The 19,237-nt window shown below is 32.9% G+C and overlaps 1 protein-coding gene across 3 annotated transcripts in view; it reads left to right on the top strand.

Annotated features, from left to right (window-relative positions):
• The window catches only part of LOC116342777 (protein CREBRF homolog), a 30,544-nt gene extending 11,343 nt beyond the window's left edge, over positions 1 to 19,201 (top strand). Inside the window, exons 3-8 of one of the 3 annotated variants that reach the window (XM_031770517.1) lie at positions 874 to 961; positions 13,614 to 15,142; positions 15,209 to 15,399; positions 15,489 to 15,744; positions 15,877 to 15,996; positions 16,488 to 19,201. In XM_031770517.1, the coding sequence (XP_031626377.1) occupies positions 13,615 to 15,142; positions 15,209 to 15,399; positions 15,489 to 15,744; positions 15,877 to 15,996; positions 16,488 to 16,582 (2,190 nt within the window). In that variant the 5' untranslated portion in view covers positions 874 to 961; position 13,614 and the 3' untranslated portion in view covers positions 16,583 to 19,201. Of the gene's footprint in view, positions 1 to 873; positions 962 to 7,780; positions 8,065 to 13,613; positions 15,143 to 15,208; positions 15,400 to 15,488; positions 15,745 to 15,876; positions 15,997 to 16,487 lie in introns of those variants that run through there. The other 2 variants (XM_031770518.1, XM_031770516.1) reach the window with 2 other exon arrangements.
• Positions 19,202 to 19,237: the final 36 nt, after the last annotated feature.

Below are 19,237 nucleotides of genomic sequence, written 5' to 3'. Positions count from 1 at the left end.
TTTATAATATTTCCCCTTCTGTTTTTACATCGGTTTCTATTTTAATAGGATAAGCTCTCAATTTATTAATTGGAGCTGAACAAATCGCAACACGTTGATAGCACGCACACATTGTTTTCTCTAGTTGTGTAATCATACACACAAGTTAAATTCCGATCGATTCAGAAAAAATTGTTGAGAGACGGAAAAAAAGAAATCATCAACCACAATAGTATTAGTAATTGTTGGTTCGTTGCAACGATAAGATAAGCGAACATGGTTTAGCAAACTGTAAAAGGGTAATGAAACGAAGTCGTCTATTTTGAACCCAACAGATGAATGCAAAAACTAATTTACACGTGGAGTGAAAAAGAAAAGAAAAGAAATAAGAATCAGAGATAGGATATTTATATTTTATAGGTTCATGCAATAAATACAGATTGGAGCGAAGTCCTTCAAAACAGTTAGTCTCGCACGCCACACATTTCTTCTTGCAAAATTTCACACACACGCCAAATTCTTGAAATGAAATATTAAATTTAACGCTGTGAATGAACTCTGTCGCAGTGAACATTTACGTCGATGCATCAACCTTTTATTGTAGCCACATTTTAATGAGACGCCACCGCAGCAATCATCTATAAAACGTAACAGAACCTGATTCTAATATAAATACGAAATAGATTTTAATCAATTATCTACTGTTTATTTGAATTGTCATTTTCAAATCAAGTGTTTTAATTATTTTATATATTTTTTTTCTCTTCTCGCTACCCATTTTATGTACGTGATATAATCATAATATAATAACACATTTAAATGTAATATTTATATTAACTGACTGAATGTGTTGGAAAATGATCGATGTTCTTTGTGTGTGATTTTCGTACACAGAAGACGTTGTCGCCTTGCATCAGTTCATCATATGTATGTGCATTTTATCAGAAAATAAGAAAAACTTTCATTGCCATTAATATATGTGGTAAGTCACTTACTAATTAACAACTCTCACACAACAAAAAAAAAAAAACATGAAATGTTCACTTCCATTTTTATTTTGTTCAACTTCCGTTGACATTTCATTTTCAGTAGTTGGTGTTTTATTCTCTATCAGTAGTATGCATGTGATTTTATCACTAAAATTGTTTATTATTTTCTATGCACAACCGTTGGATGTTTGACAAAAAAAAGGGATATTTTTGAACTGTTTATTTTTATCGATGTTTTAATAAATAAGTGCATGGCTCCGTGTGAAATAAAAACGCTTCACAAAAGCTAAATAAAATAATAGCTTTTGAACAATGGACTGTGGCGTATATATAACTTGAATGCTTTTATTTACAAAAAACTGAGTTTGTTTTTTTTTATTTCGAGCAATCAAGCATTTACGATCAAAACACATTTTCGGGGTATAAGAGCTCTCAACCGTGCTCACGAAAAACTGGAAATTCATTAACGATTCGAAAACAAAACCCCAAAAAAACTGGTATAATTATGCTAAGCCCTAACATTTCACGCTACATACCATTTGTCATAATTCCAATGTGAATTTAACATGAAAGGATAAACGTTGATAACATTTATGCATAAAAAGCATGATACATTGTTAGTCCCACCATTTGTTCTGCAGGAACATGTTCTTTTTATTTTTAGGAACACAATTTTTTGTTTTTCTTCTTCATTTTCTTCAAAGTCACGTAATTATGCGGCCCTTTGTTCCCCATTTCAATTGTAAAACAAACGAGCTCGCGCGACTACGAGGAGTTTATGTGTTTGTCAAGTAACAGAAGTCTTTTTTGTTTTTGAATGTGACCTTGAATGATTGCCGATTTCCTTTTCGTATGAATGTTTAATCGTATAAATATAACTATCAAGAATAAGAAACATTTGTCTGTTTTATTTATAAAACTCGTTTAAATTTTATTCATTGGATGTCGTTTAGCGCCAATACGATTTGCGAGCAAATTTCTAACATCCATCCGCCGAACAGATTTTTGTTATTTTAAGCATGTGTTCAAAGCCATGCGTATGTCAACATCGAAGCACTATAAGTTCATGTTAATTGAATTGAGTTGAAGCCAAGGTTCTATTGTCGAATTATTATGCGGGAAAATTGGTTATTCATATACACGAATAAAATGATCGTTTCGATGTATTTGATGAAATGGAAATAAATACTCTCTATGTTTCATTCGCATTAATTGGCAAGTGTTCAATTTTTGTTTATCGATTTACCCTTTTCAATGATCTCAAGTATCTTTTTTTTCAAAAATGTTTTACACAACATCACGCATTTTGAATCAAATGCGTGCTCCAAAAAATTGAAACGTTCTTAAAATCTTCCACGCATAAAAGATATAAAAAAAATTTCGATTCAATTTTTTTTATCAGTTTTTTATTCCATTATTCTATTTCACCTCAATTATCTCAATTTCTACATATTTTTTCGATTTTATTTTTTAATTTACATACTTTTCCGATCATTTATGTCTGGCGCGCTGATATTTCCACCGGGATCCAAATCGAATATCCACAGCTATGTATTCGGGGGTTAAAGAAAACAAATAAAGATAATGCCATCCCATGCATGAACATGAGCCACACTTGAGTCTTGTTATTATTATTTTGAAAATGCACGCACAAGTTACGTTGATCTATGAAAATATAACGAAATTAATTGCTTCCCACGAATGACGCAAATTGGTTATTTTTCATTTTGGCAATCAATACGTTGTATCTCAATGTAATCGTTGATACATTTGTTTTCTTTAATGTTGGAATTGAACTGAGCTATCGAAAAGCTCCAGATAATTTTTCCACTTGTAGAAAAGTGACGCCCACGGCCAAAATGTATGTCGTGTAAACATATGAGCTATCATTGAGATGCCATTATTTTATTATAAGCCATTGTTGCTTTGAAGAGCTTTTGATTTGTGGAAATCCCTATTCAGTTTTTGACTTTGTATACGCGAATGAAGTACACGAATGAAAATAATGCAAACAAAAATCGTTCTATGTCATGTCGGTTAATTGATGTTCATTCTGACTTTTGAAGTCACTTAATTGACATCAATACTTAAAGCTTGGGCACTTCAATTGAGACATCGCCAATTGCAAAGCAAACAACAAGCAGCAGCAGCATGAAGAATGAATGCAAAATCAATTGCAAACAATTCACATACACACATCGGAGACTAAGTGAACTGCTATCATACAAAAACCGTTGACAAAGTTCAGCTATAAAGACAATAACATCATTTGCAATCGTTGTGTGACTGGAATAAGAGAGTAGCAACGAACATTGATTATATGTTTATATATTTTTTTTTATAAAAGCATTCGTGAGAGCTTGGATATGTGACATAAACAAACCATTTTATGTATATAAATGTTTATTATATATTGGTGTGCGCGTAAACACACATATAAGCATACAACAATAATCTCAATGTGGCGTGAGTCGAGCCTCTTTTTTTTTCTTCATTTTTATGAGTCAATATACTATGTTACTGCTTTTGTTTTTCACTAATTTAATCGACAGTGGCGTCTTGTGACAATTTTCGGTTATATGACTTTCGGTTGTTTTTCAACATTGACGTCACACTAGTGTTACAAGATTCATGCTTGGCACAACTAAGCATGGCATATTTTTTTTGGAATTTCACTTGGAAAATGTTGTACATGCTCATATATAGAGCCACACCAATATACTAAACTGTTGTTTACGCGGCGAAGAAAAAAAAATCAATAAAGGATATGCGTGCTCATGAGTATTTCTTATTTTTGTTTTTCGTTTGTATTGTTTGTTGTTTCGAACTTTTATGGAATTGCAGTTCAGCCAAAAATAAACGAACCAAATAAAAATAAATTCAAAACAATTTCGAGCTCGATATGAGAGAAAGAATAAAATGTGGTTGGTGTCAATCCTCTTTGTTCGAACGATTTATTTACAATCTCTTTGTGAGGAATTTTTGATTTCACACTGAACCAGCAGCTTTCATCATCGAAATAAAGAAAATATTTCAGATGAAAGTACTCAAAGTACAAAAAAATAAATAAAATGCTTTGAATTTGAATAAGCAAAGTTTTCCATACACGAATGAGTAATTTCCAAATGTCGGGGTTCAAATCGATCAAAGCTCGTTTGGTGAAGGTTCAACTTCAAATATTTTTTTTGACTCGGGACTTACTTGGTTTCCTTTTTTTAGAAACATGTGAAAATGACACGCAAAACCATTTGCACACATATTCACTCCCAAATGATTTCGACCATTAAATAAACCGGATTCGCTGAATTTCTTCGAAAAGAAAATGTCTTCATTTAGAATTTATATTTGATTAATCTGAAAACTTTACTAAAAAAAACATGTTTTCGAATGATAATGTTTCGAGTAGTTGAAATTTTGATTTGAATATAATCGCTGTGTGAATTACTTTTATCGGTCGACCATGATAACGGAACACACATCATCACTAAATTTTTCGCCGTTGCTCAGCCGATTCGATATCTACAAATTAAAATAATAAGCACATATAAATGTGCTTCTAAAGCACACTAGAAATTTGACGCTTTGCCTCCAGAGAGAAAGAGAATAGAATTAAACACACCAATCAAATTGGCTGTTAATGAGCGTTGTCCATCGAATAGGCAATCACGTTCGAAATGCAATCACATTCTCACAATAAATAACCTTGTTGATTGGATGAAATTACACATTGATGTGTATGCTGTGTGGGGGAAAACACCTATTTTAGCTGACTCATTGCTAACTGAATAAATATTGAATTTATGAAGTCGATTGAAATGCTAGATAGAATCTATACTAAATTTGTTTATTACTATCTTGGCATTCAGTTGAGTGTGCATTATGCAAACATGTAAATCGATGCGATTCATTTGAATAGTTTGTTTACAAGTGCTTGTGTTTCTCTTTCGGTCGGTTCGAGTCCTTAAACCAAAACGAAATTGCCTCAACGAGATAATCCCTGAGGTATTTTACACACAGAAATCTCATTACATTACATTGGCTGAAACTCTGGCTCGTTGAACATTGATTGCTTTTTTTTAATGGCTGTTGCTCAACGTAAAATACACAGCGCATTTATCGCCTGAGACCCTTTTCTACTGAATTACACCTCCACACATACACACAGTTAACCGTATCATGGCAAAAACTGCTTTAAGCCGTTACACGCTTATATTTTTTTTTGTCAGCAATGAATTGCATTTTTGCGCATCGCCATTCGTTCGGTTCTGTCAATTGCATCAAATCGATAAATGAGTTAAAGGGCATATCTGAAGCTTATTGTTAATGGCGTGTATTAAAATTTCAGTTATAATGATTACATTGTTGACGGCACGACGCCAACCGTGCGCCATATAGTAAGTGTTGTCTATTATTTTGTTTTCATATCTCAGCAGAATAGAGCCGCATCGAATTCTACACGTTTTCGTCTTTGTTTTGGTGGTAAGAGTGGTCGACCTTGAATTCTAGTTTGCAACAGCTTGAACACGTGCTCGGATCTGTGTACTTTTTTCCTCGTCTCATTCCCATATACTACACTATATTTACGAATCGATTTGTTTCGACTGATTTTTTTTTTTTTGCTCTGTTGCATTGTTTTCAATCTAGCCAATTGAAACACATGTGTAAAACCAGGCATGTGTAATCCATAAGTCGGCGTCTAAGCTTTATGATAATTTGCGAAATATTTAACATTATCATTCTCGCGTTGTGGGCTTTCATTCGTCATAACAAGTTTTAGTCGTAATGCAAATGAATAGCATACATTTTCATAAATTGTTTTTAACCAATTTAACGGAATAAAAATGTCGAATTTAAATTTAATCTACAACAAAACTTGCTGTAGTCTTTGGAAATGGCACTTCATCACTTATCGTTCCGAATTTGGTCGCTGTTCTTATCAAATTAACAACCGTCTTTAGTGGAGTTTCCGCTCTTTCGCCATTCAATCATCAGCATAGTATATCTTATCATTAAACACATACATTTCTAGAGACCACGTGAGAAATGTTCATGTTAAATTCGTATTTATTTTCATTTATCTATCCATTCAGCTGTAATTGCAAAACTTCTGTCAATTGTTACACGATGCGAATGAAATTCTGAATGAAAATAAATGACATTGCGCAAAGACAGTGTGGTGTAGTAATCGAACATGAAATCCATCTGTATTTTGCGTTAAAGACATTTTGTCCATTTGAAGCCAAAAGAAATAAATTCAAGAGAAACAAAGTGTATCATCATAGAAAGAGGTGGTTTAGCCGCTGGAAAGACAGAGTATTCATTATTTTTGTGTGACTGTACGAATGCTAACTTTGTTTTCATACAACATGCCGTCGTCGGGTTTTATTTTTATTTCTTTTTGTTGTTGTTGATGTTGTTATTCGACTGCTGCTTGCTGTTTATACATATGTCTTTCGATGAAATTTAATGAAATTCGCACACACCGATAAACACTCGTAAACTATCCGATTTAGATGTTCTTATAAATTTTGCACACAGCGTATATAATCTCATGCGATTGGTGTGGTTATGTATTAGAATTTGTTTACAAAATTTTGTATAGCGTCAGCCAGTCACGCCATGTATATATACATAAAATAGATATTCGTTTGATATTATGTACTTTTCTCCGCCAATTTTCTGTGTTCTAAGCATATATTGGCAGAATGTGATGTATTTACATACAGGCCTGTAGTTGCCCAGGCTGTTCATTCAAATTACTGCCAATATTAGCAAAACAACTCTCGACTTGTGTGCCTTTTCATAAGAATATACGTTTTTTCTTTTACACTGCATCCATCTATCATATGCTCCATTCGGTTCACTCTACAAGAAACGAATTTGCCACAGTGTAAGCAAGCGCTCATGTAACGCCACACGCATACACCCAGCACAATACATTCAAACATTTTGACCTTGAAATTGAAGTTATTCGGATATAATTCGGTTTGGCGTATTTTTTTTTTACATAAAAACACACTCACACAGACTTCACGTCGTGCGAAAGAGATTGTAATCAGATTGTTTACGTTTTTTATGTATTTTTTTAGATCAAATTTTGTTGTTTTTTTTTTATTTGCTTTCAGTTTGTACCTTTTTTCAGAGCAAACAAAAAATATGCATATACTTTATTTTTATAAATCTGGTTGAAATAAAAGGCATATTGATTAACACAACCTCGGATTTGTATTTTCATTTTCAATTTATCTACGGCATCTTGTGATTGAAAGAGAACATCCAAAAAATTGCATCGATATTAATAAAGATGGAATTTAATGGGCTTCGATTGACGCAGTCGACCAGATCCTGAATAATATAAACAAACATTACACATACATGTCATATACATTGACAAGCAACCGATTTGGGTGTGTTGATGCCCGACCGTGTGTTTTGATGGTGAATGTTTTGTTTGTAATTTTTTGGCTTCACATCAATGAAGCTTTCGAGACGCTCAAGCGCACAAGATTCTACTAACACAGTTAACGAAAGATGTACGCCGTCTTCTTGTACGCATTGTTCGTGTCGATGGCAATTTTGTGAATGTGGGTTTGTTTTTCGATTGTGCCAACATCGAGTTGCGGCATGTTATTATTGAATACAGTCTCGCATACATGTAGTTGTTACGAACACTGAAATAGAATTTTAACAAACAAATAGAATGTTTTGTGCACAACCAATTCGTAATCGTTCTGTTAGTCGACAGAAAATAGTCCGTGAAGCCGCTATATAATTCGATAATACCGACAAAATTGAAACAACATTTTTGTTCAAGTTCTCGGCCAAAAAAATCTTATTATTATTGCATGCAAAGCATTTATTAACTGTATTTATATTGCGTCACTTTGTTGTTATTGTTCAAAAAATTGTTTTTGTTCGTGTGTCTTGATAAAAGTTTTTTTTTTTGGTGAAAAAAGAGACAAAAGAAAATTACAGTTAACAATTAATCAAGGTGATTTGATGAGAAGTGCACTTGGCAAAACAAAAAAGTGTATCAAGTTCAAGCGCATGGAAGCAATTTGAGCTGCCGAGTAGTGATCAGTGGCGTCATATCATGGTATTTCAACACTTATTTTTTTTTTCATTATTTTTTTCCATTTTTACTATCGAGAGTAAAAAAAAATCCAAAAAATTCCGATTTGTGGCAGCCATACTGCTTTGTACGATTGTCCGTTCAACGGTTGCTCATCGATAGCAATTTTTTTTTCTCTTTCTATTATTGTTTTTGTTCTTTCTGCTGTTATTCGTGTCGATGGGAATTTTTTTTTTTGGGTGCCATATTTAAACACTGTTCCGTGCAATTTTTTGATTGAATCGGCAAAATGCCGACAATATAAAAGATGATGTCGACAAATGGATGGGTATATATACATAATCACATTTTGCGCCACCACATCGATATATAGAAGCTGTGTGTGGCGATTCATCTAAACAAACAAACGAAAAATAAACAAACACACGCGTGAAAGATAAAATAAAAGCAAAACAGAAATGAGAAAGGGACACACAGCTGACAAAGTCGAGTCGGACCAATCAGCGAACAGCATTGTGTATACACACGATTAAAACGTACTTGCTAGGCATGCCTAGCGTCCACTCATTCCATCTCTTTCACAATTTTAGTATTATGTGTCACTCCACCGCCGCTGTTGGTGCTGCCATTTCTACTGTTGTTTGTTATTTTGGCATTTCATTTCGATTTTCATTAGTCACACCAATTATTATTATTGTTATTCAAATCGACATTTTCACGTTTCAATTTTTGCACAAAGCGTGCATCACCTTTGTTTTCATTTTTAAAAACTTGAACATTTTGGCAATGCAAATATTGAGTATATGTACAGAACAGCCAATCGATAAATAATGCCACTCAATAATCACATGAATGCGAAATGTGTAGTTTTTATTTTCCTCTATAGCCAGAAGGTATTGTTGCTTTTTTTGTTTAGTTCAAATGCAAAACACGTTTCAATCAACGTGTACAGAAGCAAATCGATATTTAAAATCGAGCGTGATTCACATGGATCAAATGTTTCGATGTTGTACAAACTCCAAAATAGTCGATTTTTTTTTAAATTAAATTAATTTTTCGCAAACAAAGACCAATCTAATAACAGAAAAAAAACCGCGGTATAAAATAGCAAATGTGTTCGCTATTGTATATTTTGCTCGGCTATTTTCTATCATCGCCCGTATCGAATTGAGAGAAATATATAATGAATAATTGCGATGAATACGTTCGGTTCTAGTTTTATTTTAAGAATCATCAAGCCAATATAATGAAAGAGAAACCGAAACTGATTTTTTTTCTCACAAAGAGCTGCTATTTTCAATCAAAAATCACTAGAAATACTCTACAAGAGTATAAGGCTTATTTTTGTGTACTTCATTTTAACACTTGGCTGAATTCACTCTCGGACGAAGTTTTTTTTTCCCTATTTTTGTCATATTTTTATCGCTAAACCGACGAAATATGGAGCGAAACATGTTGACGAGCACCAAGACATATTGAACGAAACCATCAGGATGGTTTACATGTAATTCGATGCTATTCATTCCGAAAAAAAAAGAAATTCCACACAAGAAGAATACATTAAAAAATAAAACAGAAAGAATATCAGCAAGCAAGAATGAAAAGAGAAACGTTTTGACATTGAATTATTCTAATTAATTTTGACCTTGTGCGGGTTGTTCACCATTCGCAGAATATTTTGAACGAATTTTTCATGCGCATCGAACACTGCTTTATTTCACCAATGGTTTTATATTTCGGAAAGTTTCCAAAACATTACCGAAAAAAAAGAGAGAGTTTTATTTTCTTTGGGCGATCATTTTGATGGACTTATAAACTAATCTATATCTATTAAGAACATAACACTAACGGAAAATTCCTTCAAAAAAATATGATGAGCTGTGTTATTTCGCAATGGCAGTATTAAATTACAAAGCCTGGTATCCTCATGACTAAGCGTGAAGAGTATACAAATCATATCATATTCAATTCTATGCATAGTTTGTCGTCGTTTTGTTTGCGATCAATACTAAACATATTAAAGGCAAAACATTTTAATTCTTAACAACGGACAATTTGTATCTTATTAATTCATATATTTATTGATGTTTTCTTCATCGTTTCGTAAATGTCATGTGAAGTTTTTGAGTTGTTTACATTCCGATTCAACAAAAATGACATTATCGGTCGTTGATAAAATAATCAATCCAAAACTATATACGACAATTACAATATTTCGATAAAGGATAAATAAACGATAAGAAGTATTTACAAAACAGTGACATTTAGATTGAATGAATCATTTGGTTGTGCAAATGCAGGAATCGCTCAGTAGAATCGAAGATATTGTATGTAAATTTGTCATAAATCATATGTTGTTGGATTATAGAGAAAAACCAGTTGCCCTCTTCGGGTCACCCTGTGTAGGTGATTTTTTTTAAATAAACCAAAGAGTATGCTATAGATATATGTACACAGGCGTCGAGTGTGTTTGTTTCACTTCTTCTTCTACTGCACAGTTCTCATGAATTTTTTCCAAACAAATTCCTCTATCTTTTCTCTTCACACAACATGGCGTTGATATATTGCTTGATTGTGATTGACATGGATAAACTTCAATTTTTCAACAGATTTATATGACACGCTATATATTTTGTATCATAATTCGAGGTGAAGAGCAATTAAATTTATTTTGATGCATAGAAACAATGTGTAACAAACCGATCATCACAAAGATTTATTCAATGTGAAAGTGATTTGGTTAAATTATCGATATTTTCGATATGATTACAATGCGTTGGTGCGCGGATGAAGAAAAAAGGCGGAAAAAGCAATATATCTGAATGCCTATTGTGTTATTAAGTAATGAATACATATAATTATGATCGAATGTAATACAGAAACGCTGTGCTACCATCGCTTTCGATTACATTGGCTCATGACTTGAGCAGAAGCATGCTGTCTAGTTCGCGCCATGATAAACGTTCAGCGTGTATGTTCATATTCTTTTTTAATTTACAAACTCAATATTTTTTTATTGTTCGTTTTGTTTCAAGATGGATATCATTCGCATACATGTATATTGTATATCTGATGTGTTAATGAATGTGAGATTATTGTGAGTCTCTTTGTCTTGGCAAAGGCAATGTATTTTCATCTCTATGTGTAATGCTGTTGTGAGAAGTTTCAAGGTCAAATTTAAGTATAACCAACCGAATAAATTCACATATTCACTTGAATCAATTGCTATTTCACACAAAGCGTATACAAACTGTAATATATGTATAATATCGAAGTTGATGATCATCATGTACAGCTGGGTATTTGTGTCTATATCTCTGGGTTCTGCCCGTTGCTCGCGTTGCGTGAATGCCAATCGAATAATAAAGAGTACCTCGCGCTCGGTCGACTCGACACTAATGACAATGTACAACAATGATGAATACGCTGCCATATGTTTGATTCTCCCATTGTATATAGACAACATATATAATGGATGTAAGTGCTTTTTTTATTTCTTCGTTCAACGATAAACATATGATCAATGTTTTCGCTTTTTATACACTTTGATGTACCATTACATGTACATTTGTACTTTGGTTGTATGCAAGCAGCGCGCTTATAAATATTGTATTTATACGGAACATACGAAATGAGCCCCAAAATATATACCAAACTTAATTGAATCGAACGCAATGAACTATTGTTTGGGCAATTTTGTTCGATATATTTATGATCCATTTGAACGAACAACTTCATGATATTGAACTCAACACAGATTTCATTGAGCATGAAATAAGTGATGGATTGTTGGACTTGTTGTCACATCATATAGAACTTTATTCGATGGCTTTTGGAAGACGAAAAAATGTGTTTCATTAATATTATCTATTATTCACACTCGTGCACGCATTCTTTGGTGTTGTTAAAATGACGCTTATCGCATTTTTTCCACTGTTCTTATTCGTCTTTTTTTACATCACAACGTGGACCTTGCACGAATTATTTTATTTTACATGCAATGGTTGACAGTTATTTTCCGTTTCGATGCCCCACACCAACACACACGCTCACTTTCTCTTGGCCTTTATTTTTCTTCTCTGTCCACCTCGCTCTCTCTCCCTCTTTTGACTCCAATTTATGCGATTTATTTTTATTGTTTCACAACACAAATTACCTTCCATTTCATTTATAAATCACAATGAAAATTAAATTGGTTATGTGATGTTCTTGTCGTGTTTAAATTGTCATAGTTTTATAGCTATATGGTCATATTTCGAGTAATAAATTTCTTTTAAATGAATGTACTTTATAATACGATACTACTTTTTTTTCGATTTCTTTAAAATTTGACACGTACTGCTCGTTTGAGCTGAGTATGACGTTAGTCATTCTTTTTGTTGGACATTTATTTATTTTTCTATTCGGTTTTGCACGTTTTTCTCGCACTTTTGGCACATCTTCATTTCAGTTTGTTTTTCCGCATAAAAAATTCGCACATTTTTTTATTGCGGCGATTCAACGGATCGGTCCTGTTGAATGTCAACGAATATACAAACATGTAAAACAACAACAATTTGGAGTGAAAGCATTCTCTTAAACGCTTCCAAAGTAAATTAATAGCAGATGATTCTTTTCGAATACTGCTCTGTTCGACGTTGAACCTCCGAACGCTGTCGCAAAACAGAGACATTCAAAAGGGACTTTAGATATTCATTCATATTTACAAAAATAAATACAAAGAAGTTTAAAAATAAATGCCGTAAATAATGTTTGCGAATGGTATTTATTATCGCGATTATTTGTTCGATATTTATCATATTTACCTGATTTGTGGAATATTCATTGGACATAAAAAAAATTATGGCTTTCTGAAAATCAACTACGTTTCACTTCATTCACAAGCAAATATTTGCAAATTTGTAATAAATATTTGTGATATTTTTGTAATATTTACACAGAATATGTGTTAATCTTTGCCCCTACGGATGCATGCATTTTCATTTTGTTTGTTGTTTTTCTTTCTTTTTCTCGTACATTAATTTTGCTGTGTTTTTCTTCAGTTTTGTGTCATAACTTCTATAAATAGAGAGAAAATTCATTTTGTTAATGGACACAAATAATTTATTTTATGGAATATGTGCTTTCGTTTAAATGAATCAAAAGATAAGTTGCATCTTGTGATGGTTTTCACGTGATTTTAATTTTTTTCATATAAAAATAGACGATTTTTTTGCCAAAAATTCAATTCCTCAATCAAAAGAAATGGTATCTTTTTGAGTTTTTTTTTTCTCTCTTGCAATGAATGTGGAAATGAAAGGAAAACCATGAATTTATACACAATAATAAGACGTTGAATTTAGATTTTAAAGTAAATTGAATAGAAGAATTAGTTATTTTACACGTGTGTAGCTGTTTTAAACACTCTACTTTTCTTTATATCTTTTTCAATTTAAGTACTTACCATAGCATCTTATGACTAGCATCTGTTTATTTCTAAAGAATTTTATTTACATTTCCTGTTAATTGCACACCACATTTTGCTGATTCGTCGTTTTTTATATATATTTTTGCTTATTTTTACTTTACAACAGAATGAATCAACAGAAGCGCTACTATTCTCATAATAATATTGATCATCATCATCAACAACAACAACAACAACACCACCTACACCATCACCACCAACAACAACAACAACAACAACAACATTATCAACAAATCTATCATCAAAACCAGAATCAAAATCAGAATCAAGTGCCGCATTCGCATTATCAAACAAACATCTCAGAGCCGATATACTCAAATTCGTTGCCAAGCTATTCGCATATTGCGATCAAATCGGAGGTGCACAATAGCAACGTAAACAATAATCAACAACCGATTTATCACATAATGGAATCAACTCGTGATAATCCAATGTTGACACAATCGGTACCAATTCCATGTACCGGCAAAATGTTGAACGATTTTAATGATTTTAACTTTGATTTTGATCAATCACAATCACCACAAATGACACAAGATGGCATCTATATACCATCTTCAAGCACATTGTTTGGATTACAAAATTCAAACTCGAATTCAAATTCGAACGCAATGTGGAGCATTATCAATGAAACATTGATTACAAAACAAGAGCCATTTCAAATGGACGAAGATGATATATTTCAGGTAGATAAATCGGATCTATTTCAATCGCCAACATTGGCTGAATTGAATGGCGATACAACACTGGAAGATTTGAACATTGAAGACCTAATTTTGCCATCGGAAAATACGGGACTAACACTTTTGAATAATGCAACGACAATGAATTTGCAAGCGAATTCATTCAATGATTCCACCGCACCGCCACAACAATTGCTACAGACAAACCAAATACATAACAATCTAGCAACGAATCAAATGCAAATCGAACACCAACCACAACAACAACAACATCAACAAAATGACACAAATCAATTGTTTGGACAAGGCATTGCTATTGGTCGTGATGCTTTATTGTATGACGAACAAACAAACATCTCATCGACCAGTCCATATGATATTTATCAGGCCAATACACCAAAAACACTTAATTCAAATGCTGCATTTTCACCGGAAAGTCATGGCAGTTCCAGTTCGCCATTGCTAAATAATTCAATATCTCCGCCACCATACATTTTAAATAACAACACGATTACACATAACAAGAATAATACAAACAACAATAAATTACAGTACACCACGTTACAAGATCTACTTAAACAAGAATCACCCGATCGTACCAATTCAAAGCTCGGCCAATCGGTGCCCGGCCCATCAACGATAACTGGTGCGGTACGAAATCGACATGAAAACTATCATCAACGTCGTTTGCAATTTGCTCATCAACACTCCGGTGGAAATTCGTGTTTGTCATCGTCAGCACCGGCCAACTCTTCCGGATGGCCACAACAAATGTGGCAACGCAGAGAACCACGTCAACATTTACTATCGACGGGTAGCCTAGCTGAAGCCGGCTCAACGTCATCATTGAGCACCGGCGGAATTGTTAGCCCCGAAGCAAATGATTTCTCACACGATGAGGGGTACGAGGACAGTGACAGCGATCACTATGAAGATTACTCTACTGATGATGGTAAACACATTTTTTTAAACGAAATTGAATTTTGTGAAAATAATAATATTTCTCAATTTACTTTAGACTCCGGCAACGAAGATAATGCAAATCCAAAAGGAAGCAAAAAGGAACGATATTTCTGGCAATACAATGTACAAGCCAAAGGACCAAAGGGACAACGCTTAGTGATTAAAACTCAAGTTGAAGATCCACATGTTTTGAACGAAGTCACCGATCCAGTTTTTAGTCCAAGTTGTTCTGTGCGAGGAATTAAGGTACATTTTTTTTTCTTTACTTCTTACTTGTTTATAAGTCCAACCAAAAACGTATGGTAACCGATGCGGTTTTATAAACGAAATTACAGCACAGCGGTAAAGCTCGTAAGGGCGATGGCAACGATCTAACACCAAATCCACGTAAATTACAATGTATTGGCAGGGAATTGGATAAATTGGGACGAACAATCAATCAAATGACATCGGTTAATGAATCGCCATTCAAGGAACGGCCTAAATTACGCAAAGAAAAGAATAAATTGGCATCGCGAGCATGCCGTCTCAAGAAGAAGGCACAGCACGAAGCCAATAAAATTAAATTGTATGGACTTGAAACTGAGCACAGTAAGTGAATGCCAATTAATTAATTGACCATTTGAACATTTTAATTGGTTTTATTCGATTTCATTTCATTTCTATAATATTAATTGCATTTTTTTGCTCATCCAAATTGTTTGGCCTTCTTTATTTATACAGAACGCTTAATCTCTGGCATCGAGGATGTTAAAAAAGCCCTGGCTTATAAATACAGCCATCTCGCTGAGAACACTGAGGAGGTTAACACACAAATTGATAGTTGTGTCGCTGCCGCCACAAGTAAGTATAATACATAACACATTTTTCTTCTTCTTCTTCTGAAGTCACAATCATTTGCATTTGCGTTTCGCACCCCCTTTTTTTCGTTGACGCGAGCGTTGTTTTCTTTGATTGAAAATCAATTTTATTTGTTTTAACTTTGCTTTGATCAGCATAAATGAATAGCAATTGAATTAAAAATGACAACAAAAACGGAAAAGGAGTGTTTAAACAAAATTGGAAATATATACATACTACGTACGAATATACAACGCGCAAACTGATCAAAGTCTTAATATATCCAAAGCAAATAAAAATAAAGCAAGCATTGCCACAATTTGAATTTTCAATTGTTTGTCGTTATAATCAATTTAAAAACAATGTTTGTGTGGTTTTTTTCCCTTTCCTGTTTCAACGGTGTTGAATTCATAAAATGTCTCACTTTAATTTTCTTTTTCTCATCGACTCTTTTTTTTATTCTCTTCCTCTATCTACTTCGATGAATTTTATAGAATTCCAGATTGCTGGAACATCCACGGAATTCGTTAATAAAGTGCTAGAAAAAGTGAAGTGCGGAATACCGAACGGTGGACTCAGTGAGATTTAAATGGATTTGTTTAATTTGTTTGACCGTCTGTTCAGAGCATCAATCGCAGTGCAAGTTGCTGCAGTTTTTCATCGACCGAGTTTTCCCGAGAGAAGTGTTAACAATTTCATTTAAAATATTCATCGTCAAAATTGGAATCAACCGAAACGCGACCAACATCGAATATCTAATGGCAAATATTGCTTTGAAAGCAAATAAAATAACGCTGTAAAATACAAAAAAAAAACATCAAACTCTTGAAAAAAACTAATTGATAAAAAAAAGAATGAAATTCTCAGTGTATTGTGATTTCAAATCTAGTAATTTGAAAGATTTATTTTTTCACTGTTTTTCTATTTTGTAAAAAAAAGATATATTCGTTTTCCAAGTAAAAGCTAACAACGTATAGTGAAATAGTTGTTCAACATGTGTCAACATTTTAATCCTTTAAAAAGGAAAAAAAAATAAAGCCGAATTCACGTTACATACATCAACGTCACTTCATTCGCAATCTAGATTTTTCTTTTCGTTATGTTTTCACCTTAAATCGCCACTGGACAGAATATCCATTTCAATGGAAATGATAATGAAATACAATTTAGAATATTTTCTGTTTGCTTGCGAGCAAAATGAAACTATCAGTCACACAAACACACACACGTTCGATAGCAATAATTAAATTACAGCCTGCTCAAAACTATCAGCAAATGATAACACGCACAGCGCAAAAGGACAACTAAGAAACGAAACCGGGCAAACAACAAAGTGCAACACGAAAAAAAACTTCGCATTTTGCGCAGCTCACATGAGCAACAGCACTCGACGGGTTCAATGCATTCTAATTTGATATGAGTTTTTTGCTTTTTTTTGACGTCGTGTCACCAGCAAGAAAAAAAACCTTTGATGCAGCAACAACGTACAAATAAAAAAAAAATATGATCAAATCGCATGACATGAGCGTCTTGTTACAGTTTTCCCAGAGCGGCATTTGTTTTGACACCCAACAATTGAATTTAATCAAATGCGTCCACCACAAAAATGTAAACTGAAAAAAGAATTGTAGCAGGCCCAGAAATTCGATGCTTGAGTGGCATGAAATTACGCAGCGCATATCGAATTGTGCATATTCATCGAAAATTCCGTTATATTCACAGTATTTTGCTATCGTGTGCGCGTTTCATATTATCTCCTTTGATATGATTGACTAGGTTCATTTATTTTCCTTCTCTTTCTAATGTTGGATTTGTTTTCATTTTTTTTTTGTTCGAGAACTAACTTGATTTGGGTGAAAATCTAACACTAGCACAACAAAACGAATGAAATGAAATGCATGAATTGAAGCAAGAAAAATGTGACACAAGACAGCTATTTCTATTATTTTTTTTCTATTATCATCATCAAATGACAGCGATAAACAAACATTCAAACCATTACACTGTGGCACGTGAAATCAAGTGTCCATAACAGAAATACATGCAAAAGAATACATAAAGAATTCAAAGTATGCTTATATACGACCAATGTGTCGCACTTTTGATAAATAACTGTAATCAACATATGCAAATTATAATTTAACAAAATGAAATACTTGAAACAGTTTTAAGAACTCTTGAGATAAGATTTTCTTTAGAATTAGAGATTTAATGTATTATGGAAAACCACTAACGGGAAAAAGATATCCTTCGAATGCGTTTACTCGATCTCGAATCGAAACACAGACACACACACACACACAAAATATCAACTGTAGCATTTTGAAAGAATCTTTTTGTTTATCATTTTTTTCACCTTTCAAAAGAAATGTCATTATGATTGTAAATACACAAGAAAAAAAAGTAATATCTAGTGATAGAGTTTATTTTTGTACCAATTAAAACGAGAAACAGAAGAAAAAATGGCAACAAAACCGTAGACTATAAGTTTTGATTTTCAAAGAAAAACAGAAAAACACACAATGATCCGAATTATTGATATTCAAACAAACAAAAAATCAATTTCAATATATATATAGATTTTTCGTTTTCGTCAAATCGATAACCAAACCATTTTCATGCGATATATAAAATAGTAAGGACTTTGTCGATAATTTTTAAAACTGAAAAATTACAAAAAATATATTTAAATGATGTTAAAACGAATCGAAGATTCGCACCTAAATGTTAAATGCCCCCACTAAAATAACTTTCTTTCTATTAACTATTAAGACCATAAATGGAGAATTTAACCGAGTTTTAAACTAAAGATTTATAAATGTATAACTGAAACCAGCTAAAATACAAAGAAAACAAGTCAGGAACTAAACTGTGAAATTGGTTGAAAGGAGGAAAAAGCAGAACAATTAAAATCCTATCTATTTAAGTTCAAGAAAACAAAGAAAAGAAAACATAATTAAGGTAAAGTTTGTCGCATCAAGACGAAAAGAAAGTATCTTAAATTTTATGTCAAAAAGCAAACAAAACAAACGAATGTTTTTCCAAAAATTTGTTTTTCACCACCAAAAAGGAAGACACACACACAATATATGGACTCAAAATCCAACGAATGGTTTGCATATATGTTTTTGTTGTCCTGCAAACACGATCTATCTTTTGTTTTTTTCTTTTGTATACGTTAATCATTTTGTTCGTTTTGTTTAACAGAAAAAAAATAAATTTATTGAAATCAAATGATTTTTTT

Source organism: Contarinia nasturtii, unplaced genomic scaffold (assembly GCF_009176525.2).
Source record: "Contarinia nasturtii isolate CC-2019 unplaced genomic scaffold, AAFC_CNas_1.1 Cnas_scaffold_928, whole genome shotgun sequence".
NCBI lineage: Eukaryota > Metazoa > Arthropoda > Insecta > Diptera > Cecidomyiidae > Contarinia > Contarinia nasturtii.
This window is presented reverse-complemented; position numbering and strand designations above follow the sequence as displayed.